This window comes from Haliotis rufescens, unplaced genomic scaffold (genome assembly GCF_023055435.1).
Source record: "Haliotis rufescens isolate VD_foot unplaced genomic scaffold, xgHalRufe1.0.p SCAF_29, whole genome shotgun sequence".
Taxonomy (NCBI): Eukaryota; Metazoa; Mollusca; class Gastropoda; order Lepetellida; family Haliotidae; genus Haliotis; species Haliotis rufescens.
In genome coordinates, this window is record NW_025963990.1 from 1,138,389 (window position 1) to 1,164,585 (window position 26,197).

At 39.1% G+C, this 26,197-nt stretch overlaps 1 protein-coding gene across 1 annotated transcript in view; it reads right to left on the reverse strand.

Annotated features, from left to right (window-relative positions):
* The window catches only part of LOC124137742, a 134,959-nt gene that overhangs the window by 52,672 nt on the left and 56,090 nt on the right, over positions 1-26,197 (reverse strand). The window contains exons 48-86 of the mRNA XM_048402758.1: positions 25,839-26,015; positions 25,140-25,358; positions 24,913-24,961; positions 23,839-23,999; positions 23,124-23,285; positions 22,076-22,285; positions 21,085-21,127; positions 20,528-20,685; positions 20,092-20,253; positions 19,184-19,393; positions 19,003-19,045; positions 18,649-18,812; positions 17,874-18,047; positions 17,474-17,683; positions 17,230-17,272; positions 16,467-16,636; positions 15,755-15,928; positions 15,298-15,507; positions 15,038-15,080; positions 14,698-14,858; positions 14,156-14,329; positions 13,666-13,884; positions 13,145-13,187; positions 12,809-12,969; positions 11,928-12,107; positions 11,276-11,482; positions 10,874-10,916; positions 9,668-9,828; positions 8,925-8,975; positions 8,499-8,708; positions 7,440-7,668; positions 6,454-6,556; positions 5,487-5,643; positions 4,191-4,417; positions 3,520-3,682; positions 2,420-2,645; positions 1,660-1,876; positions 1,209-1,430; positions 699-1,008 (exon numbers count right to left, since the gene is read on the reverse strand). Of these exons, the coding sequence (XP_048258715.1) occupies positions 699-1,008; positions 1,209-1,430; positions 1,660-1,876; positions 2,420-2,645; positions 3,520-3,682; positions 4,191-4,417; positions 5,487-5,643; positions 6,454-6,556; positions 7,440-7,668; positions 8,499-8,708; positions 8,925-8,975; positions 9,668-9,828; positions 10,874-10,916; positions 11,276-11,482; positions 11,928-12,107; positions 12,809-12,969; positions 13,145-13,187; positions 13,666-13,884; positions 14,156-14,329; positions 14,698-14,858; positions 15,038-15,080; positions 15,298-15,507; positions 15,755-15,928; positions 16,467-16,636; positions 17,230-17,272; positions 17,474-17,683; positions 17,874-18,047; positions 18,649-18,812; positions 19,003-19,045; positions 19,184-19,393; positions 20,092-20,253; positions 20,528-20,685; positions 21,085-21,127; positions 22,076-22,285; positions 23,124-23,285; positions 23,839-23,999; positions 24,913-24,961; positions 25,140-25,358; positions 25,839-26,015 (6,246 nt within the window). The remainder of the gene's footprint in view (positions 1-698; positions 1,009-1,208; positions 1,431-1,659; positions 1,877-2,419; positions 2,646-3,519; positions 3,683-4,190; positions 4,418-5,486; positions 5,644-6,453; positions 6,557-7,439; positions 7,669-8,498; positions 8,709-8,924; positions 8,976-9,667; positions 9,829-10,873; positions 10,917-11,275; positions 11,483-11,927; positions 12,108-12,808; positions 12,970-13,144; positions 13,188-13,665; positions 13,885-14,155; positions 14,330-14,697; positions 14,859-15,037; positions 15,081-15,297; positions 15,508-15,754; positions 15,929-16,466; positions 16,637-17,229; positions 17,273-17,473; positions 17,684-17,873; positions 18,048-18,648; positions 18,813-19,002; positions 19,046-19,183; positions 19,394-20,091; positions 20,254-20,527; positions 20,686-21,084; positions 21,128-22,075; positions 22,286-23,123; positions 23,286-23,838; positions 24,000-24,912; positions 24,962-25,139; positions 25,359-25,838; positions 26,016-26,197) is intronic.

Sequence of the window (26,197 nt, forward strand, 5' to 3'; positions counted from 1 at the left end):
ACAATTCAAACATATTTCGGCCAAATCCAACTATTTTAATTTGTGGAGAAGGTTTCAAGTCGCAGAGGTCTACAAGTACAGATATATGGCTACTGGTCCCGCTTGGCTAGGCCTCGTGCCCTCGCAGAATTTTTTCGAAATTTATATTTCCAAAGTTGCCAAAACTTATAAAATGCCTTAGCTACGTCACAGTTAGATACTGATTTTCAGCATATTAGAGTGTTCTGTTGATAATGATAGCCATTATCCCTGTAGTTTATCCAGATTCCCGATGGTTAATTCTGACTCGATCGCAGAATGCCGAGGGTGACGTCATGTTTGTTTATAAACAGTGCAAGTAGTCCTACTTGACCTTTGATATTTGCATCTCTATCCGCATATGACCCCAACGGATATCGTTTTTATCCGTTGGCTTTATCCTGCCGAGGAACCTACCCATTATATGATAAAATAGTTTATTAGTATTGCAAAAGTTGAATAACAATCTTGATTACTATTCACTAACCCTAGTTTCAACATTTATTGTTTTCCAAATATTTTGTTGATCTATTGTTAATTGATAACATTTCATATCCCATTAATTATCATTTTGATTATTAAGTCATCCACAAATAGTTTGTAGGCCTTGGTTTTTGTTTTGTTTCTTGGAATATACAAAGTCAATAAGTTTTTCATGGTATTAGTTATATTTTCCTTACGGTCATAGTGAGCATTGGTCCTGTCCTTGAGATTGACAGAGTTGTAGGCTATGACTTCATCTCCGTAGATTCCCTTTCCCAGTCCAACACCCACGGAAGATTTAACCAGATCTGAATCTTCATACACCACCACATTTCCTCTCAGCTCAGCTGGGTTACTGGTTGAACTAAAGTCTGATGTCAGTCTGCCACCAGGAGGCGTGACGTCATAGGTTGGGATGCTGCAAGTCACGGTTGATCTCGCGCCTGCGCTGTTCTCACCATACACCGTGAAAAAGACGGGGACGCCATAGCCATTCTTGGAAAATCGCTACAACAAGGATATGTATATATACTGAGAGGGTATAACAACACAAGGGGGAAGGGTATTATTGTCCAAAAGGTTCAAGCTTGATGCTCATCAGAAAGAAACACGGAATAAATATGGAAATCATACCGACATTAACTGATCATGACAGACATCATTCCAAGTAAGATTTAAAACTGGCCATGATGACGTTTCCTGCATACCTGAGTGATAATTGTAGATGGTCCACCAAGACTGACTCTTCGGAGCACATCACTGAGTCCAGGTTTGGTCCCAGCATCCACAAAGATCTGGACCTGACTCCTGTCATCCTGGGCAGCTATGGCTATCTCTACAGCCGGCTCTGTGTAGTCTCTATCGGGGAGTTGTCTCACTAAGCAGCTCCGTGATGTGGACACTGCCCTCTTCTTTCGACCAGAACCTCCCTGGTGGGCACAGATCATAAATACATTGCTTTGACCCTTTGACAAGCGACGTGTCACATTTAGTAAATTCACCTGAATGTCAAGCATACAATTTCTCGACTGACTAACTGGGACTTTTGGTGGAGTAATCTTGTTTACTTGTAAAGCACCTGAGCGATTGAGAAATGCAAACGCCCAACGCTATCGATAGCATCTGAAATTTATACTTGAATACTATTCTACAACGTACAGTATTGTCCACATAGTTGAGGAACTGTGGTGGAGACTTGTCCTCCTCCTTCTTGCCTGTATCTATCAGTCTCTTCCTTATCACAGGAGTCGCATATCGCCAGATGACAGCCTGGTACAATATCTTCTTGATCTTGACGAACAAGAGGTTGACCTCCAGGGTGACTAGACCTCGCAGGGTCATCTCGAGAGGGACCAGTTCCATATCCATGGTCAAACTAGAACATGTTGCAAAAGAGGAATATGATTCCTTGAGTAATTTTTTACATTTTTGAGAACAAAATTGAGAACACATTGGTGGCATTTTAATGTTGCAATAGTTTTACATTAGTATTATGAGTCTCTTGCAATGATATTGTAATTGTACAAGGAACTCATTTAGCTAACACAATGCTCATTTTACCTGGCGTCATTATTCTACATGGTGCCAAAGTCTAACATGTCTAGACTTAGAGGGATTATCGTCCTGCGATACAAATATCAATATAATAAAACATAAATTAAAATAATAATAACGAAAAAAATAACATTTTCAATGTGGAGCAGGATCAAAGCCCTTGAAATGCTCTGAAGTCAAGCTGGCAAACACGAAAAATGTAAATATAATCTATTCTCAAACATTACTGAGCTTTTAAACACACTACTAATATCACACTCGTTAATTAGGATGGTGACCTAGGCTGTCTAGAAGAATCTAAAAAAGAATATATAGTGGGACAGACAGGTATTTGGTATTATATGTGTTAGTTGAGTATACTCACCTTAAATCAAGTGGAAACTTATAGAACCCTATCTCAGCCCGGGATGGGAAAGCAATATTCATGAGGTAGCCGTCAAATCTCAGTTTGCCATACAGTATAAATCCAATGCCAAGCTCTCCGTAGACATGGGCACTTCCATAGGGCACGACTTGACCAAACACCGTCATGCCAAGGATCTTAGCTCCTACGACTATTCCCATTCCATAAGTGGCTCCTGCTCCGAATTCTGAAATTGCAGTGGCTTAATACAGTGATTCAGTGGTTTAATACATTGATTCAGTAACTTAATACAGTGATTTAGTAGCTGAATACAGTGATTCAGTGGCTTAATACAGTGATTCAGTGGCTTAATAGAGTGATTCAGTGGTTTACATGCATAAAGGGGAGTTTCAGTTTTAAGGACCGCCACCGTGGTCTAGTGGATGGAGCGTTTGCTCAAGAGTGGAAGGTCGGGGGTTCGATCCTCGGTCGCATAAAAAACCAAAATATTTCAAAATATGGTACTTGTTGGCAACCTGCCTGGCATTATGGGATCAAACAGAGACTGGCCGGCTCGGATTCAGTATACTGTGTCTGAGTGGGTAGTTGTAAATAGAAGACATGAAAAAGAAGATTTTCATGCTGAGCGAAGTTCAAAACAGTAGAAAGAGGAAACCCAAAGTGACAAAGTCAGTAGATATATGCATACGTATGGTGAAGATCAGGGATCATAATCAGCGCGAATATGACCTTAAATCAGCGGGACGCAATGGTCCATGTCAAGTTGCGTCTCCTTAGACTATTAACTTTGACCACCTAGTTGTATTGAATACTGGAAAAAAGTATTGAGTGAGTGAACAAACGTGTGAACTTCAAGCAGTTTTCCAGTCATGTCATGGTGGGTCAATCATGAACTTCACACAATGTACCCATGCGATGCTTTACCCCTAAGGCAACTACTTCATCGGTCCTTGAAAGAAAGAAAACTGTACTCCATGTGGCGTGTGACAGTGGCAACAATCATAATCTGGATGTAGAAACATAAGATAAACATTCCATGTCATGCAGAATCAGTTATATTTCAATTTATTAGCATGATTGTAGCATAAATCCATACTCACCAAAGGTCATGGGCACAATTCCCCCAATCAGGAAGAAATACTCGTAGCGGAAGAAAATGATGCTTTTTCTGGGTATGCTGAAGTCTCCTTGAAGGGTAATGTCAAATGAGCTGAATGCGTTGTCTCCATCGCCATTGATGACAGCATTGATGATCTCGGAATACTGAAATTGAGATTGCTGATTATACGGGGAGAGCTGGCTTAAGGCAGAGAATATCATTTACTTTACAACAGACACTAGTATTTTGATGATACATGCTGGTCTTACTTTTAGCACATGCAGTACACGTCTACATCTATATAATTCCTGTATCTGTATCAAGATAAATGTTCCCGTCATTGCTAATATAAGAAGGGTTTCCAAGCACTGTTCAATGATAGTACTTCCAGCATTTGACCTTAACCAAAATTACCTTGACCTTTGATAGACATAGCATCAACATGGTACATGCAAGTATGACGTTTCCTGTTTGTGGAGAGGAAAGTTTGCCTTAGAAACTGACACTGATAAAACGATATGTTATGCCAAAGCAGGGAAGGTGTTAAATGTCATATTAATTATCGAAACATCACGTCCACTGCCCAAAAGAACAATCTAGCAGTGCAGAGGCATTAACGTTGTAAGTACACTCAAAACACACGTCTGTCGTGATATAGTGAATGTCCCTTACCAGGGCAAGAGCCAGATCTCTCAGTTGTCTCGTCACACGAAGAGCAAGTTCAGGGTCGATGTTCTTGGCATCAAACATTGCGATCATCTCCCCGATGCTCATGTTGGCCAGTTTAGCACCGAGCAGCTGCAGTCCTTTCCCAGTCAGACCTTTCCCCACAGTGTACGCCTGATCCCCGCGACCCAGGATGTCGGTGACCTGACCCAGGACCTTCATGATCTTCTCGCCTGGGAACACCAGTTACAGTACTAAAACGTGACTGAGATAAGAGGCTCTTAACAAGGAATTTAACCAACATTTGCCCTCCCAAGTTGTACGAATGAGGCGATTAGATCCGGATGCTGTGTGAGTCTCAGTGAGTGCAGTTACCGCTGCATTTAGCAATATTCAAGACATGTCACTCAGGGTACAGACATAATGGATTTCACAAATTTGACAAGTTCTTCGGCTTATTGTTTCAATGAGCGTAATACGACTCTTGTTCAAGAGTTATTTGATGGTTTGGGTTACAACATTCAAGACCGTTGTCAAGATATTTGCAAATTTGACTGACATCTGTGACTAAAATAATGTCCGATGCAATTCCTTAGTTTGAACTGTTCCATATGTTCCAGGGGTTTTGTAAGTGAATAATTGACTTGCATTTGCCTGTGTTTGTGATGGGTGTCACAGGTGGAGCAGGGTATGCTCACCTTTTCGCGAACTCCTGGTTTCATCATATTTGATAGTGATTCATTAACACGTGATTATGAGACAGTCGGAATCGTACGATAGACACTGCTACCTATGAGCGATGAGTGATTATGGAATGGCGTCTTTGACTTTTTAACCACTTGGTTACCATATTGTCCAGGGTGCAAACATTCCAAGTAACCAAGAGACATTCTAATATTAGTTGCAATGGACAATACCAACGTATAACTCCAAACATGTGGACTGGCTTTTAGTAATTAGGCATTACATTGCGATCGAATCGGAGCAGGCAAACATTCAAAATGTCGATGAAGCAATGCAAGTTCACACCTACAAAGAGAGGTGAATTATGGTTTATATGCCATGCTAAGTTCTAAGAACACTTTCAAGGACAGAGTACTACTAATGCTTCTCTACGTGCAGGTAAATAATATTGCCAAAGAAAATAGCAACTGCAATTAAGATACCAAATGGACATAGCAGAAGATGTATAAGAAACTAACCACAAAAAGACAAACAAGATGCATATCTTCCTATATTAAATCAAAAGGCGATATGTCTAAACAATGCTATGCACATTTCGTGACAAGACAAACTACCCACCTCCTTCCATGCCCAGAACAACGTTGCCACCGCCGACCTCCCCTGAGTACAGAATGGTTCCTGGGTTGGCTATACCCATCTTCTTGATGGCACTCTTAGTGTTGGTCGCTGTGCCATCTTCATCCGTGCGTGATATAATCAGTGAGCTATCTCTTTTCTGGAAGGTAGAGACATCTATATGTGATATCGAAAAGGTACAATATATCTGTTATTAAATAAACTTCTTTCTGTACATCATTGCAATATATAAAAACATAGACAATTGGTGTAATAGTAAAATCTGAGAGTTATTTAACATATCTATAAACTTAAAGACGTTGGTAACATAGTAATAGTCTTTAAGATACTTATGTCTTGTCACAGAATAAACTGGACAAATGAGAAGAAAGTGATACTCGTCTTCAATGCTATTTAAGTTACGCTCGTACATAGCTTTTAGATTTGTCTTCTCTTTTAATAAAGGTATATCAATAAAATAAAATGATTGTTCTATGAACATCGGAACCAAGCTTGAGCAATATGAAATTCTTTACATTTAAATCAGATAAGTCATGTTGTAAGTACTTCAAAGTATTGAATTTCAGAAATTTGAAAAAAATAATCTGATTCATAAAAGGAATTTTCAAGTTAATTTGCAGATTTTAAAGTATACAAACCCATTCGTGATGAGTACAAAGTTATGTCGGCGTATAGAACTCCTACGGATTAATATATTGATCACCAAACCTCCACTTCAGCGCCCATTCCCGTGATCCACCAGCAGATGAAACACTATACGTCACTTTCGGGCTATCAGTTTTCGAATTTTTGCTACACCATGTTTCTTACAAATGTTTCTGATACAGCCTCCTGTAAAGAAGGTCATTTATGTCTGTTATCAAACGGATAACAATCCTTATATGTTAACGAGAGTATTTTTGATTCTTCCTAAAGATTCATAGAGAAATAATAAAAATCAGTATCATACTGCTTCAGCCTTCAGTCTGTCAAACAGATCCTTGATTTCTTCATTCGTGAAATTCTGTTTCATCGCTTCATTGAGGATCCGCTTGGCATCTCCTGTGGGTATTCTGAATAAGGAGAAGGACATAGAAGAAGTCTCGTTAAATCCTAGACATCCGTTAGTTAGTTCTATCTTTACCATGAGTGACACCGAATGAATTTTCTACAGAACGTATATTTTGTCTTAAATTCGTATCTCAAAATGTTGGATGTTTCATGCTAATTCAAGACGTTGGTAGCAAAGGATTTGTTTTCAGGAAAATAATTATGTTGTACACATGAGCTATATTTCCTTTCCGACTTATTTACACAACAGGTTTGTCACGCATGTTTTTGTATGTCAAGAGTTTCAGCCACGTTTTGTAAATTTCAAAATCTGCATTTTTATGTTTATCACACGCTAAGAAACCCTTCCATTAAACGTCTTTCTTGAAAGATGAGCTGGAAAGAGTCTTTATTCATCTTCAAGCAATTCTAATACAGTAAACTACGGTTAAAACGAACTCAAAGGAACTACTAATTTTAGTTCGTTATAACCATAATTCGTTGTAAGCATATATACAGCATAACTACAGCAAATAGTCGGGACCAAAAAAGTAAGTTCGTTATATCCGTCAGTTCGTTATAAGCGTGTTCGTTTTTACCGTAGTTTACTGAAGTTTGAAGCATTGTGCTGATGTGGAACTCAAAAGTGCATTTATACACACGCATATGTATACAAGGGACATTGAAAAGGTTCGAGTCCCGCATCAGCACAATACTTCAACTCTCGAAAATGCTAATAGATGTAACACTTTGTGAAAATAGTCAATAGGGCTATGAAATACAGCTCAGGTGTATAAGATAGTTATTTTTTTTGTAAAACCCACATACTTTCCAGCTAACGTATACAAGCAATGGAGAAAAAGGAAATGGTACGTGTCCTCAGTAAAGGGATTATGCAACACTCACAAATCTAAAGGACTTCTTCTTTTCCTTCTTCGTCCAACAGGCGAACATGAAGATGGCATCTGGAATGTCTTTTCATCCAGGAGTTTGTAGTAGTAGCAGTTGTTGGTGAGGTCGTGCCCGTTCATAGCACAGACCTTCACGTGGAAGGACACCTCATATAAAGATGGCGTTTTGCTGATCACGTAGCTCAGAGTGATGGCGTTGCCAACTGGCTCAGTGTGGTTTTTGTCTAGCAGAACAATAATAATTACATCATGACAATTGACAGCCTGGTCACATACCAGTGTTTGCCATTATTGTACATATTAACAACGAAAATCCTCACATACGAGTAAGATATTGGACAAATACTAGAGGAACCAACCCAGAACCTTTACCCCTGCAGCTTCTGTATTACTAACTGGGCAAAGTATGTCATGCATGCTAAATCCTTCTACATCAAATGTCAACGGTCATAATAGGGGGACATAGGTGGTTCAGGTGCCGTAATTCACTGTGCGACTCATGGGCGTGCATGGAACCTCTGACCATTGGTTCGAAACCCGAATCGCTCTGATTATGTTTATAGGTTTGTCTGCGCCATACACATGCTTGTGGGTTTCACATAGGTGCGAACTTCTGAGAGATTTTCTCCCACATTAAGCTGACACACCTTGATATAACTGAAATCTGGTGTTGAACCAAAGTAACTCATTCACTGCCATAATACCATCAAGAAACATCGTCCAAAATACGACTTAAAATGACTGAGATAGAAATGAATCTAAAATTTGCTCAATATGTTTTCATAATCGAAACAGCGACATTCATCAATGTGAAATTTCATCCTCACAAGTCTAGATATGATTTCATTAAAGGTGTTGAAAATGTGAAAGTTCATGGTCAAAGACAATGAAATCACCAAGATAAAGATCAAATGGATTGTTTTAATTATGGTGTGTAATTTCAATTACATGTATTTTTTCCTTTTGCATTTAACGTTCTTAATTCATAAAGAAGAACATCTCAATGAATTTCTTTTCTTCGGGTGTTCCTGCCCCAGTTACCCTCTCCACTCACCATAGTCCACAGCCTGAAGCTTCTTCGTCCACTCTTTGTTCTCTATATGGTACACAAGTTGGTCATTACAGTGGTCAACCTCGATGCCGGCAGTGATGGAGTAGATGCCGAGGTACTTGAGGTCGACGTCCACACAACACGTGATTCCCATGCAGTTGTCAGTCAGTCGGCAGGTGCTCGAGATGGCAGCAGGGAGGGATGCCGGACAAGCTTGGATCATAAATAGAACCCATGGCTCATGTAAACTCCATTGTACGATTCCGGCTATACCAGAAGCATGCGTTTAGGAAGTACAATCAAATAATATAACCATTGTTTACAGGAACTCTTAATTTATTACGAACATGCGCATGTTTGTTCATTTCATATTCTACGTTGTTTGATCATGTATTAGAAACATAAAATTAAAAGAATTAATATACCTACCGGAAGTTTGCAGAGCACATTTTTCAGACTTCCAAAAATCAAAGGAGACACCTGCAATGTAAATAGTAAAACATTTTCTCTTGCGTATCTACATTATATAATTAAACGACAAACAAAAACACCAATCTACCATTGCTGTCAAAGAAGAATATCAATGTTCATTATAAATAAAGTAAGAAATATTAGATATGCTGGGTAAAGAATTTGTGTAGAGAACTATATATCGCGAGTTTGATCGTGTTTCCTTATGGCCAGGGTATCGTTCTTCCACAAACAAAAGCATATCATTTGACAACCACTTGCTATATATTTCATCATAATTCTAAGATGATATTAAAAAATGGTGCATTCTGGTTGGTCCGCCAGCGATGCTGATTCCAATTTAGACCATGATTTCGCTAAAACAATATTTATTTAAAAGATTTTTTTTCACAAATACGACTGGAAGGTGATTTTCAGTACTGTCTTAACTTGCTATTTGATGCAAGTATGGATATATATTTTTGATAGACAATCCGACGAACTCACTCACACGTACACACGCACGCACGCAAGCATGCATGCTCGCACGCACACAAGTATACGTGTTTACATATACACAAACACTCAGGATCTTCCTGTAAAAACCCAGTATAAATTTTGTCCAACAGTTTCTGTAAGGCTGACCCCATGAACACATTTAATTATTAAGGCCATGAACTTGATCAACAGTTATGTTTACACTACTAATATCACGCACATACCACTAAACGACACTGGTAGACTCGGGCTACACGGAGAATAGACCAACTCTGACTGTGAGAAGACTGGGACTTCAAGCACACACGTGTTGTCCTCAAAACACATCTTGATGTTCAGGTCAATCACCAGCTTCTGGGAGGCAGGGATGTGTTCTAGTTTGTACCTGGGACGACATTTGATAAGCTGCTTTACATAATGTGTGGATGGTATCATTAAGTTTCTATGCAATGTAATACTTTTCTGTAACTTTATTCTCGCCAGAATAGTATTCAGTGTACATAATAATTATCTCTGACACTCTACATAATGTGTGGATGGTATCCGTACGCTTCTATGCAACAAAATATTTTTCTGTGACTTTATTCTGAAGAATTCTAAGAGATTTATAGAATTATGCCATTTATTTCCTAAGCCTGAGAGACATTCTTGGTAGTTGTAACAACTTATCTATTGAATATTGATTCAAAATGTATATTCCATGGTAGATTATTGTGGATAGAAGTAAGAAGCTGAGGCGCAGGATAAAGTTGAATGACTTATTAACAATTTGCTAAAAGCTGAAAAATAAAAGGAAATATGTTACTCCACAATAACGCAAAATTGATATTCCTCGTAGTATGGCTACAAAACTACACATTTTTTGGCTTGAGCTGTAACGTAAATTAGGTATCGCCTGGTACGCGAACACGGTGTTGTGTTGTCTTATGATATCAAATATCTCAATACGAATTGATAAAAGTTAAAAAAACTCTGAGGCTTGCCGAGGAGATTTTTCACTTTTATCAACGAGTGTTGATATATTTGATATCAAAAGACACGAGGGTGAGATTTTTTTTATCATCCATCATCATCATCCAACGTTTTCAGTTGTAGACAGTAATAAACAGTGTCTTAAGTGTAAAAAATATTGCTAACAGCTTCAGTAGCAGACCAATTAGTATTGTCATAAGATTGTGACGTCATGGTAACAATGACGTCACAATGGTCTGCAAAGCATTGTGATGCTATTTCATTTATAGATATCGCTTGACCCAAGCGAAATCTCCTGTGGGAGGCAGTTTTTGATGATAAAACAATGACTCCTCTCTAAATATGTCTGATAATTTGTTACATCAGTTTGTAAAGATACACGAGTATGTATGACCCACATAATCTACATGTATCACAGCAGGTTCAGTCACATGAACTAAAACGCATCTGATACTCACGCCAGCCGTGTCATATCTCCCAGGATGAAATGTCCTTCTGTTCCTGAAGCAGAACGGGTAGTACATCAGTATTTCATTATCAGTCTTTAATGTTTATATGTGTCGGCTTTATGTTCAATAATACCTCAAAGAGACCATGGTATAATCATATACCATTATGGTGAAGTTTTATATAACAAGTTTGTTGGTGTCCATTCATAGATTATAATAAGTAGAATTTGACATTGGAAAGCCTGATCAGTGGATTGCGGCAACTTTTGGACACAACTTTGCAGTGGGTTACACCACTGACCCACCCTGAGCCTATGTATAATACAACATTGTGACAAATCAGTATTCAATCTAGTGTAGAAAAACACAAGGACCTGTACTGTAATTTGTATTGACTACATAATGACTTACTCCATTCGTACTCCAGGAGTGACACGGTGTACGATAGTTTTTCTATGGTCATTGTGATCTGAAGGTTACAAACATCCACATCAAACTTGGCCTGGATGGTCCTCTTGATGAGACGAACATCGACACAACAGTCTACAGTGGAACAGTTGGAGGCCAGGTGACATCGCACTGAGTCTGGTAGGGATGGTACGGCTCGGCTCCTACATTCTGGAAACACAGAGATACTTAAATATAAAGACGGGTCTCTTACTCTCATGTACAACGTTGACGCCTCACTGTAATTTGGAATGGTGTGAGAATTCGGAAATAATTAAAACATGACTTTTGCTATGCTACATGCAGTTTGTTTAGCTGTTGTTGTAGATTTCGCAGTGGCTGACTCTTTCACAGATTTAGTGCAAGTTAGGGTGTATAAAGGGCATAGCAGATTTCAGCTGATCTTTGAGTTCATTGCTTTTACAGAATATGTAGATATATAAAACCAATCAAATCATTCAAAACCTGTAGATCCCTATGATTCTAACATTAGTCATCAGTAACCCTGAAGTCATCAATGCGTTTGTACGATCACACACATACTTGTTCTCCTCAACCAGGATACACTTAGATGCAAACCAACATGCAATAACTAACTCCATGTTAATACACTTGCCATTTTTCCAGTTGTTTACCCCAGCAGGAGAATATGGACTTGCTAACTGGTCACAGGCTGGACTGAGGAGATACTGTGACACCCCGAGATCATCCAGGAGCTGAGATATCAGAGTATCCGTGAGAGAAGACACGGTGGAGGACAGCCCCTTGCCTGACGCCCAGTTGGACAGTGAGAAATCTAAAACAAACAATCATAAATGTCTAATGATCATAGATGGTCGAAACGTTTACACGAGTATCATTAAAATACAAAGGAACATTTTGTGGACTCCGATGTATGGCTACTTACTACCTTGATTATATATCTCTTCTCTCTTCGAAAGATTTATCCGAATATGTAAATCTTTGTACTTATATGTAACGCCTGTTTAATGGACCGGATTCCTTAAATGGAATACATATATTCGACTTTGATTGCCACACGATATATCAACATGATTCGTTTCAATAAACGGAAATAAACGCATACCCCTATCACAAACATTGGCCTTTTAAAAGAAATGATACCACAATTATGTGTGCAACACACCTACAAACGTGCCTGAGACATCAAACGGGCATAATATGTAGCGAATCCTTCCGTATACTTAGCGTGCTACGTTATCACTCATTTTAGGCTTCTGTTGGAAATTAGCTTTTCGGCTATCATAACCAATAGAATACAATAGAAATACGTGCTCGTCATGATGATGAACGTCACACCAAAAAAACCCCAAAACAATTGACTCTTTAACCATCTAAAATTGAATACCATGCTCTTTGATATACAATGTCGGCCTGTCTATTAACAACCTATTTGGAATTAAGGCAAAATAATGATGATATAAGAAATGACAGATAGTAATAAAAATAGATTACACATATCTATTCAAGCCTTACTTCTCCGTTTCAGCATGGCCTCCCAGTCACACAGGGGTTGTGGTATCTTGGCTTTGTCAAGGAAGGTTTTAGAGAACAAACACTCGTTCTGTTTCAGACACACACTGACAGCTGCTGTCACCTCCAGTTTCTTCTCAGACAGCAGTCGATTGATTGTGTAACTGAAACATCATAGTTTCCTAAATGCATCTATATGTACTTAAACGTGACATCTTTGGTGCATGCATGTAGTGTAGATTCACATTTATTGTGTTCTTGTTGTATTTTACTTAATCCTTGTTTTTTAAATCAACAATTGGCACAGACCTCTCCCACAAAGGCGACATCAACACTTACTCTACTCGAATGACACCTTTCACATAAAAATGCTCCTCTGTGCCTGTAAACAAAATGAAAATATGTAAATATGCAATGCAATACTAACATTCATTTCAGCACATGGGAAACCTCGTTCAATAATCTTAAACGTTCAGACTAAAGTTGATACATAATTCACACTCGAAGGCGAAAGCTCACTATCAAAGGTTGTAAGAACAATCCCCTAGCCGCGTCATACCAAAGGATGGTGGTTCTTGTTACCCTGCCTTGTGCTCGGCATTAAGGGGATGAAACAAGGACTAGTCGTCTCGGAGTCAGTATACTGTGTCTGAGTAGGGTATCCACTATAAACTCAACATAAGTCCGGACTAGCAAGTGCAAGCAGCCACACACCCGCGCACACACGTACATGCATTTCGTTAAAAAAAATCCCATTTACGTATCTCATATCAGATCATCATAATGTATCCATATTTACATGCATCACAAAACAATATGATACAATATTCAGATTTAAAAAGAAACATGTTAAGCCATACCCCACTGATAATCAAACAGCATTCGTTTGTAGACCAGATTTTCCACGCCCACTGTCAGCTGATAGGTGCACATGTCCACGGTCAGGAACACGTTGAAGGCTCGTGACAGGAAGTCGATGTAGATGCAGCAGTCAATGGCGGTGCAGATGTCAGGTACTTGACATGCCATGGAACCAGGGAGTTCTGGGAGGTTCTGGTCAAGCCCAGGAACTGGACACTCTGAGAGTTGTAGTGGAAACCATCACCATTAATAAGCCACTTATTGCTCCATTTGGTCATTTGGGAAATTTTGCAACTATTTAGAATGTTTGAATATATAAATTCAATCTATCATTGATTTCCGTTTTGGGCGTAGAAGTTAATTCATTCATTAATAATGAACAGAATATTATACTATTTATAAAAGAAATATTTAACAAATTAATGTCGTAAGAATATTGGTTTCTGTTTTTCATACCAGGTCAGCATAACCTAATATTCCGGGTCTTACCGTTGTTCCATCCATTGACAGTAGGCACATAAGGGCTGCTTGTATTTTGACATTGTGGTGTCTTCAGATACCCTGCTATTTCCAGCCTCTCAAACAGTTTGGCTGCGATGACTGAAGTGAGACTCTCTGATCCAGTGGACTTCATCTCAGACAAGAAGTCAGACAAAGAGAAATCTAGGAGGAAAGATTATTATCATGAATATCCATATAGGAACTGAAGATTATTGAGGAGTGCCATTGCATGTTTCTTTGATTAAAAAAACCAAATAAACGAGAACTACGTGGAATTTCAATAAGAAACCGTATTTTATGTCATAACACTACAGCAAATTAATTTAGAATATATTTTGATATGTTAATGAAAAGCTTTCGTTTAAATAGTATGATAATTACATATTTTATGAGCTTTATATCAAGCTTCACTTGAGAAAATAGTTCTTACAAGTGGAGTAATTGTAGCAATTATAATCTAGTCGTCACAGTCCTACTTCTGAATGAAAAGTCAGGATACATTGTTAATCATCCAACAAGCATTATCAGACCTGCAAGAGCTGCTGTACTGTCCCAGTCGCAGATCAACTTGGGAATCTTGACATCCTTCAGAGCAGGGAAGGAAATGAGACAGGAATCCTCCTCAAAACAGACACTGATGTTGAGGTTGATCAGGAACTTCTTTTCCCCAAACAGATCATCGATCATGAAACTGCAAAACAAAAAACAAGTGTAGCAATATATTATGGCCTTAATACTGTCCTTAAACAGTGAACCTCGAAAGTCAAGAACACCTTTGATTTGAAATGTTGGGCGTATTATTACAACTCCGACAAATATAAAGATTTCTTAAAACTAATAGTAAATTAGCAATGCCATATCAATGCTTACTCTACACGGATTACGTCCTTCAAGTTGAAGTGTTCCACAGTACCTGTAACAAAAAACCCTGTTATTTAAGACATGACAGATGAACAGCTTACTCTTCTTTTGCATCTCCACATGTCGATTTTATAACAAAATGAGACACATTACAGTCAATTCTCCCGGTAACTCGGTGATATAAATATACTGTTACTTCTCGCATCTGGATACCCGAATACCTTTTATCCAACCTTATGTCTATTTCGAGATATATTTGTATCATTCACCCCATTTGTAGCTGGACAAGGCCCTGGTGAAGACGAGCTTCTCTATGCCCATGGTGAAGGTGTAGGTGCAAGGGTCTATTCCTATCTGGACGTTGAAGGATCTCCCGATAAAGTCCACGTCAATACAACACTGTATGGAGCCACACGGGTCTGACAGATGACAGGTGACGGAGTCTGGTAGTGTGGGCAGGGTGAGACTGGCAGGGCAGTCTGAAAACATAAAACACGTGTGAATTAGTGTGTTATTACTCCTTGTCAGTATCAATTTCACTGAGGTGGCTTTTCTATTCAAAGAAGGAAAACAATAATCACAAGCATTTCCCGTCGCAACTACTTCAGAAAACACGTTTGTGTCAGTAAGTGGATTTGTAAAACTCAACGATGATTACATGACCCCAAAACGATGTTTGCAGTCTTAATGTGCATTTTACAAAAGTTCATCATTGAAACAGTTTACCCTTCTTCCAACCCCCAACTGCTCCAGCATAGGGGGGCAGGCTCTTGTTACACTGGGGGTCACTCAGGTAGCCTGTGAGACCAAGTTTGTCCAGCAGTTTGGACACAGCTAGACCGGCGAGTCTCTTGCCAGATGGGAGCTTCAAATCAGATAGCCAGTTCTTCAAAGAAAAGCCTACAAATAGATGTGAAAGAAATGTGATAATATTGTCCCTGAGCAGAATTCATGAACATACTTTATAAGGACACAGCCATATGAACTGAATATGCCACACCATGTTATATCTGTACAATTCAGTTACGTAACATTGTAGTCTTAATATATTTATCAAGGGTTATTCAATCTATACGTTAATGTGGTTGATTGCTACGTTAAAGTCCTGAGTTCCATTCCCTAAAGATTACGGTACGTAGTCCATGAGATGGTCATAGAACCGAATCTAGTTGTGCAATGTGATTGTGTCAGATCAACATGTGATAATATTGTCCCTCAGTAGAAAATACACGATGAATAAGGACACTGCCATCTTCATAATTCTTGTAGTTAACGCTTCAGACGATGTTAATCTTTTATCGAGGGTTATTTAAAGTAGAGGTTACATCAGTCTCGGTACGTTAAAACCCTGTGTTTGATTCCTTAAATATTACAATGTGTGAAGTGTATCAGATATTAATAGAACTGAATCTAGTTGTGCAAGGTGTTTGTGTCCTACCGTTGCCAGTCGAGGAGAAAGGGTTGTCCCAGTTCCACACCAGTTTAGGGAAGCTGATATCTGTGAAGACAGGTAGGCTGAGAGCACAAGGCTGGTCAGCCTCAAAGCACAGGGATAGTTTCAGACTCATCAGATACTTCCAAGCATGAACAAGGTCGTCAATCTTGAAACTGAAGAGATGAGGTGTATACACAATGGTAACTAGAACATACACACAAGCTTGTGGTATTGCTGGACGATTGTATGCACATAACTTTAAGGTGTTTCATCTTCATTAATTGATTTTACTGCATTAATAAAGTGGTTATCAACGGCCGAAACACATGGTCATCCCCACTTGGTTTGTATCAAGGAGTACATATTAGAGACCGTAAGACTGTGATACAATGCGTGTTGAGATAGCACAAGGATCGTTTTGAGGAACGTGGGTCCAAGGTATTATATTCTATTTGATGGTTTAAACATTTAGACTTTATGCTAAATAACAGAAAGGGCAGATCTTGACACAAACATGGACCAAACTGCATGTAACTCAGACATTGTATCCGAGTAACATCAACTGTCATGGTAGTACTGTCAGGATTTCCTCGTTAAACAAAACGTTCAATATGTTCCAAGATTTTGCATTCATTTTCAGTATCACATCATTCGTTTCATATAGTCTGTGGAGTCAACTTCATGTCAAGCTGAAGTGTAAAGCTTAGTTCCCCATACAAAATATGATAAATTTTACCGTTTGTACATAATTAATCATTGAACTCACCTCAATCTAACGACGCCATTAAGGTTGAAATTTTCCCATTCACCTGAAAACCATAAGCAACATGTTGACTTACTCGTAAATATAATCAAATGTGGATTATATGTCATTCATGTCTCTGTCAGTAAAACTGTAAAAAAGTATGTTCCTATACATACACTGCTATTCAAAATAAACGGTTGGGGTTCTTCTCGACAGGAATGTTCACACATCTGCATGATGTTCATGTTGATGCAAAGAGACTTACCCCATTTGTAGTTGAACAGTGATATCTGTACGGTGAGTTTCTCGATACCGACAGTCAGGACAAGGTTCCGCGTGTCCAGGAGGATCTTGAAGTTGAAGGACATCCCAAGACTGACCAAATCCACACAACAGTCCAGTCCAGTGCAGTAGTCGGGGATGTGACATGACAGGCTGTCCGGTAGGGTTGGGAGGGTCATTGGTTTTGGACATGCTGAAATGCCAAAGAATACCCGATTATCCGCCAAAGCAAATGCCCCAGTTTATGATATGCAGTACATAAGCTGAGGATTTCTTGACATTTTTGGAACAACAGAGGTTCCTACGTTTAGTAGCATCGGTATTTCTCTACATGTGAGCAATTGGATGAGAATATTATTTTGCAAAGTTCTAGAGCCATTTACCATTATTCCACCCTGTAGCGTCCGCCTTGTATATCCCCCTCTGTCTGTCACACATGGGGTCCAGGAGGTACTCAGAGATGCCCAGGGCTAGAGACAGCTGGAACCGGAATGCTGAGGTCAAGACTTGACCAATGTTCAGATTGTTATTGCTCAGCCAGTTCTTCAGGGAGAAACCTGTGAATAATGGAGTATAATAAGATAGTGTACATGCATAACCATCATATCATGTTAATGTACAATTTAAAATAACAAGTTGGATACAGTGAGTTTACGTTAGCAATCTACATTCACCATTAGACTGTGATGTAAGCCATGGTGGTGTCTTCTTTTATTATCGTATCCGATCTTATCATACATTGAATTACATGCTTAAGCAAAATCCGGTTTATCATAATCTAATTTGTCAATTGAATATGAAGTGATATTACTATTTTAAAATTAAAAGGTTAATTTGAATTAAAAGTTCATAAAAGTCAATTGTTTATCATGCTAAACTCAAGCCTCCTTATAGACATTCGTCTTCTAGTATTACTGTTTCTCGGGTCTTGTCAACTGATACACTGAGGTGATCAAACAAGGTTTATCATTAATGTAGGCAATGGTCATGCCTCTTTTTATTATTGTCTCTCGAGTACTAGTCTATTGTTACATAGGGATACTCAAACCAAACGAAGTTATGTACTACATGATACACAAAGCATGATGCGTGGGATATTTCCTTACACAATGTAGTTCTTATGTTAACTGTTGAATTACCCAGTGTCCACTGACTTACCTTTGAGGGATAGTGTTGAGTTCCAGTCGCATCCAGGGTTGGGGAATCTGGCTTGGTTTAACACAGGTAGGGCAACCAGACACTTCCCTCCAGCCTCGAAACAGGCACTGATGTTGAGACTGACAAGGAATTGTTTCTCTCCCTCGAGGTTGTCGATGGTGAAACTGAAAAATGATTTTTTTTTTTTCAAATACAAGGCACTATGATAACATTAAGTTATGACTCACATTCATCACTAATTTAAGACTGATTAGGTAAGGTTAGACTAGGCAGGTTTCCTTCAGGCCATATTCGATAAGCAGCCATGACAGCAGCAACTTACTACAACGTTATATAAATATTTGAATAACTTACTCTGCTCGGAATATTCCCTTCAGATTGAACGATTCAGGTGTTCCTGAAGAAAGAAAAAGGAAAACACTGATTTGAAAAGTATATATGATGGCACATTGGCCGTTCCTAATAACAAAGAATATTGGATGTTCTGGTCTACGACTTTGTCACCAAGGTTATTAATAAATCACATTTCGCCTACCAAATTGGTAGTTGAAGAGCAGTCTACTAAACTCCAGCTTCTCTATGGCTAGTGTGAGGGTCATCTTGCACATGTCCAGATCGACCTTGAAGTGGACATTTCGACTGATGAGGGGCACACTGAGACAACAGTCTATTCCTGTACAGTGGTCGGGGAGACTGCAGGACACAGAGTCTGGTAGTGTTGGGAGTGAAACCTGTTTTGGGCAGTCTGCAACGAACACGAATTAGGAATAAATATCACTTCATTTCACTGCATAACTGTTCAAGAACTTTCCTGGCCAAAGGCTTTTCCACAGAAACAATGACAGTTGGCCTACCAGATGATGAATTTAGATCTATGCATAGACCTTCAGAAGGGCAAAAGAAACTATCCCCAAGATTGTATGTGAGATGCATTCAGCTTTACGATTGATAACTGTCAAGCCGCTTCAGCCTTTGTTGTGTACATTTCATAACCTTTACGGTCGCGTTTGCTCTTTCTTCGAAAATTGCCAAGAGCATCATTTGAATATTGGCCAAACGTTGTTTGATTAAGGTTAAAACATACAAGACCTAAGTATAATTTAAGAGTGGAGGACATTTCCAAATTTTAACGCATCAAAGGTCAAAATTAAGTCGATGCAATTTCCTGTTTTGAGTATCGAATGTTCCCGTGCATGTTTGTTCACATGTCCACTTGACTTGCCTTTGCACGTGTTTGTTATGGATGCTACCGGTGGCACAGGAACAACTTGCGAACAACTGGCATCATCACTATAATGATAGTGATTTTATAATGTCTTTATAGTGCCCTTGACACATATTTCTTTATGAGTTTGGAAAAGGTGTTGTTGCATTATTTTTTTGATTTTTTTTGTTTAGTTTAATGTTCGAATAAATGTGATTTTTCTTTAAATGTTTCCTGACCTGAGTTCCAACCATTTGCGCCTCGCTCATCCATGGAGCACGGAGGTTCCAGAACGTAGTCTGAAAGACCCAGAGTGTCCAACAGCTTGTCTACCAGGGCGTCCGTCAGTCTGTCCGCCAATGCAGCGCCTTCTGATGTCACAAACTCACTCAGGGAGAAATCTGAAGAAAAGTAACATCATTTGACATAACGTTCTTATATAAGTTCGTGTCTTTACTTACAGCTATCATGTTCTAGCACGTAGTCACTATGTTCTAATATGGATATTTCTATGATTACAAATGACAGGATTGAGAAACACTATATAATCATGTCCTTCAATGTATAAATTACTTCATTCTTATACATGTAAATAATAATTCCACTGGAATGTTAGGCCCACATCAGTCCAGCAATATGAGACATAAATAAAAAGGCTACCAATGGTACACTTACTTTGTAGCTGTTTGGTGGCCTCCCAGTCACAGAATGGTTTAGGTAGGATCATGTCTGTGAACACAGGGAAGGTAAACTGACATTCCTCTCCAGCAGTCAGACACACCTTAAGGCTCAGGTTCACCAGGAACTTCTTCTGACCCGAGTTGATGGTATATCTGAAATGTAAATATTTCTATCAGAACTGTAAATCGTTCTTTAACTCACACTATAGTACAATCAACTTTCCAGACTAGCATTGGTTTTGGTTTGGTTTCGTTTTGTTGTTTTAACGCCACGCTCAGCAATATTCCAGCCATATGACGGCGGTCTGTAAATAATCGAGTCTGGACCAGACAATCCAGTGATTGATATCATGAGCATCTATCCACGCAATTGGAATCGATGACATGCTTCAACCAAGACAGCGAGCTAGACTACCATTGAACATGACAATGGAAAGTTGATTCAGATCTAAACCCAAACAGTTCTCGTCAGCACCAGATGTGTATCCCTTTCAATATCACTTATTTAAACTGATTAGATGTTAACTGTACAGTAATAACTAAAATACTTACTCAATTCGTACAAGTCCTCCAAGATCAATAACTTCTGTTTCACCTTTGAAGAATAACATATTGTAATCAATACCAACGCATTTATGAACTCACCTGTACAATGACAGGTGTATATTTCCCATTAATTTTAATTAAACCCAAACCTTCCCCGAAAAAAATGTGGACCACCATTTCAGATGAATTAGAATATGATGCGATCATTCACTATGTTTATCTTTTTAAAATATTTTGCAAAAGTCTATTTCACCTGGAGTTACCAGAAAAAGGATGGGATGTGTGCAAAGGTTTGTGAAGAAGTATTCCACATGTTGTCATTTTGCCTGCTTTGAATAGTGAACTGATTTTGAGTATCTATTGTAACAGTGTCAGATGTACCCATCTGATGTTATCAATGTACAGCTTACACCACGTACAGTTAAACAGTGTACAACTTACTCCATGTATGGTTAAACAGTGTACAACTTACCCCATGTAAAGTAAAACAGTGTACAAGTTACCCTATGTATAGTAAAACAGTGTACAACTTACCCCATGTATAGTTAAACAGTGTACACCTGCCCCCATGTATAGTAAAACAGTGTAAACTTACCACGTGTATAGTTAAACAGTGTACAACCTACCCCGTGTATAGTTAAACAGTGTTCAACTTACCCCAGGTATAGTAAAACAGTGTTCAACTTACCCCGGGTATAGTAAAACAGTGTACAACTTACCCCATGTATAGTTAAACAGTGTACACCTGCCCCCATGTATAGTAAAACAGTGTAAACTTACCACGTGTATAGTTAAACAGTGTACAACTTACCCAATGTATAGTAAAACAGTGTACAACTTACCCTATGTATAGTAAAACAGTGTACAACTTACCCCATGTATAGTTAAACAGTGTACAACGTACCCCATGTATAGTTAAACAGTGTACAACTTACCCCATGTATAGTTAAACAGTGTACAACTTTCCCCATATATAGTTAAACAGTGTACAACTTACCCCATGTATAGTTAAACAGTGTGTGACTGAACTCCAGCTTCTCAATACCGACTCTCAAGTTGTAGTTACAGGAGTCCAGGAAGAGGTAGGCATTGAAGTTCCGTTTGACCTGTGACGCTTTGACACAACACGTGACCCCGGTACAGTAGTCGGTCACGTGACAGAAGACGTTGGGAGGCAGAGCTGGCAGGGTGATGTTCTCAGGACAAGCTGCAATTTTTCAACATATCTACACTCATTATACCATATGACTGGACACTCAATGTACACTGTCAAACAGTCAAAATTAATTAGGTACATTCTTACCTGATTAAATCAACTGACGGCCATACTGATACCCCCTCTATCCTGAGTTCAATCAGTCAGTTTGTTTCCAGGCCTTAGTATACGACAAGGTACATGCAGGTTTTTATGCTAAAACATTTATAATTGTATTTCTTACTTGATGTACACAATACAAATACATTCCTACCTTTATTATATTTCATTTATGAAAGCATGTTCATTTAATAGAATATAGTTAAAAATTAGTTGTTTGGTACAATTACATATTACCATAAGCAGGACAAATTTAAACTAATAAAAATACAAGTCGGTTTCTTGTGCATTGTGATGTCGTCCACACACAAATTCTAAATATGCTAGATTACCGAAACCATGAACAATAGTCTAATACCTCATATTTACGCGGACGATTTATCATTCAGAAACCGTTTACATGCATGTAGCAGGACTATATCAAGCTGATATATTTCTTCAAGACCCGGATTTCAGCGCAATGCATAACCATTGTCATTATCTTTGGCTTTTTTTTAAAGAAATCTTGTGAAAAAAAGGTTGCAATGAATGTATGCATCTCAAAAGTTACCCAAACCCTATGAATCAATAAAGCAGAAATTATACCAGCAGGTATTGACCAGTAAAGCTTTCTCTGAATTAAACATCCCACCCATGTTTGTAAAATAGAATCCACAGACGATGACGATGACAAACAAAATACTTATGTGCCATCAGCTACATCACAACATTCACTCAGTGGGACACCTACCATTGTTCCATCCCCCCACAGCGCCCCTGTACGGTTCCAGGTAGTCCTGACACGGTCTGTCCAGTAGGAACTGTTTGATACCGAGCTCTTCCAGCAGGACTGCTGACAGCTGAGCTGTGATCTCACCGCCCTTTTCCCTCAGCCACTCACTCAGAGAGAAATCTGAAGAAGAAATGGACATGGTTCCAGAAAAATTAATATTCAATACAATAACTCATATTTTAGATCTGTGGATTGACTGTTAACAAACAACATCCGAAGTTTAAGTGAGTGAGTATGGTTTTACGCCGATTTTAGCAATGTTCCAGCAATATCTCTGCAGGGGACACCAGAAATTAGCTTCACACATTGTACATATGTTGGGAATCGAACCCGTGTCTTTGGTGTGACGTGGCGGTCGGGTAGCCTAGTGGTTAAAGCGTTCGCTCGTCACGCCCAAGACCCGGGTTCGATTCCCGACATAGGTACAATGTGTGAAGCCCATTTCTAGTGCCCCCCGCCGTGATATTGCTGGAATATTGCTAAAAGCGGCGTAAAACCATACTCATTCACTCACTTTGGCGTGACGAGCTACCCCACCGCCCCTCCGATATATAAGGTCAAAATAAGTATAACTTAGTGGGCCACAGTTTCCTTTAAGTGAGTGAGTTAACCTTAATGTTCGATGTTAAATTATATATCGTAACGTCGCCATATCCCGACACTGTTCTCTTACTTTGTAGTTTGAATCCCTGGAACTTGGCACAGCCTGGCATGGGAAGTCGTGTCTGATCCAGCACCTTCAGATCCAGCTCACAGTCATCTCCCTCCAGACACAGACTCGCAGACAGATCCACAATGAACACTTGCTGGGACAGAAGCCGATCAATCTTGAACCTGTGAATTAAACACACAGATAGACAAAACAATGGACCATCTGTGGGAGTTCAGAAAATGTCGAATACATCAAAGCTGTAGTTCTAACAAGCATTGATGCATGGACCGATACTGTTCGGCCTTCAATGTTTGGTTTTCTAAATCAAACTCATGGGACAATTTAACAGTGTTTGTTTGCTTGTCTCTTGAAACCCGAGTCGATACCAGACAATCATCCAAATCACCGACCTAACCATCCGGCCATTGAGTATTTTCACAATTCCATGGCATTTGATTAGCTACCAAAGTAATGTGTTTTATGTTTTTTGCTTCCATAAACCATCCAAAATTATATCACCCCTCTAGCGGATTACGGTTTTCTGATCGCTTGATGACAGAGTGGGCGTGGTTTATTCTTCGTAAAGATGTCATTGATGTGGCATATTCTCTATAATATGTGCTCATGATTAAATAAGCTGTAAACTTATTATAAAAATTGACTACCGGTTCCTACATTATTTTTATTATCTCCCTAAACGCAAAAATGTCATTTCTTAATTGAAACGTTTCAAAATAACTTCATGCACCTGAAGGTACATGTAACCAGCTTTAGTCAGATTATATACATGTGTATTATCGGATTTGTTGTCTGGGCCAAGATAAGTTGAATGTCCATGTTTGCAGGTGATTAAAAAGTGAGTGAGTGAGTGAGTATGGTTTTACGCCGCTTTTAGCAATATTCCAGCAATATCACGGCGGGGGGCACCAGAAATGGGCTTCACACATTGTACCCATGTCGGGAATCGAACCCGGGTCTTGGGCGTGACGAGCGAACGCTTTAACCACTAGACAACCAGACCGCTCGGCATTAAAAAGCCAAGAACATGTAATGATGGCAAAGTATTAGATGTAAAATAACCTTGTCAACACTTACCTCAGTTTGAGAAGAGGAACACCATCGAATGTAATTACTTCTTCTTTTCCTGAAACAAGACTATGTACCGTACAAACCGAAAAACGTTACCGTAAAAAACGCAGAAAACAACATGATGCATCTCCTCTTTCTTCTTTCGTATTTTTTCATATTTTTCGATCGTTAAACTTTCATCTTGTATTTTCTGTAAAGTCTTCTTATTACAAATTATTTCACATAAGACATACCCCAGATAGAGTTCAGAATGCTGTGCTTAAAGCTGAACTTCTCAATGGAGCCTTCAATAAGGTAGTTACAGAGGTCAATGTTGAAGGCCGTGTGAAGAGACAGGTCAAGGACGTTGCTATGGAGACAACAGTCTATCCCCAGACACTTGTCGTTGATGTGGCAGTTGGCGGGAAGAGTTATTGCTGGGAGGGTGACAGCACTGCCGCCCAAGTCACAATCTGAAATAAGGATGAAGATGATAATATTTTAAAGAGAAGCCATGATCCCAGATACAGGTCTTGACCTGTTGAGTAATTTGTGTCAAATTGAGTGTCTGTGTGTGAATAGGGTAATGATTAATATCTTGATTGTTAATCTAACAACATTATATTTTTACAGACATACAAAAGGGAGTTTGAATTACATGACCCAAATTTGTTTGAGATGCCAATGAGTGCCACGTGGTCCCCAACCTCTTATTGTCACTATAACAAAATGTAAATCACGCATCATTTTAAACAGAGAACTAAATCGTCTAATAGACCAAACATGCATGTGAAAAAGACTTAAGACAAAAACACACTATTCAGGGCATCGCGCATGCGTGCCTAATTACCTGAATGTAATGTTATTGAAATATGTTATTCATGGTGTGTAAAAATAAGGTTACATAGTCAGTGTGCCCTATTTGTGCAATGAAAGTGACTAATGATAATGACCATTCTTCCAGTTGCCCGCATCAGCTGGCTGGTACTTGAGACTGGTGCGGTTACAGGGTGGATCCAGCATCTTGTCCTTGATACCCAGCTGTTCCAACAAAAGGTTCACAGCTGTCCGTGCCAGACCCTTGGTCAAGTCCTGTCCCCTGGCTTTGGCCCAGTCTGATATACTGAAGTCTGGAGATTGAAACATTATTGGTAGGTAGGTAGATATATGTAAGGGTGAATTGGGGTATGGGTGGATAGGTAGGTAGATTTAATGGAACACTGTCACACCAATTACACCCCTACCCCTACACCTTGCAATCATCCCAACACCCTACGCCCAGGATCCCCATCTTCAAATAGTTTAGCCTCTG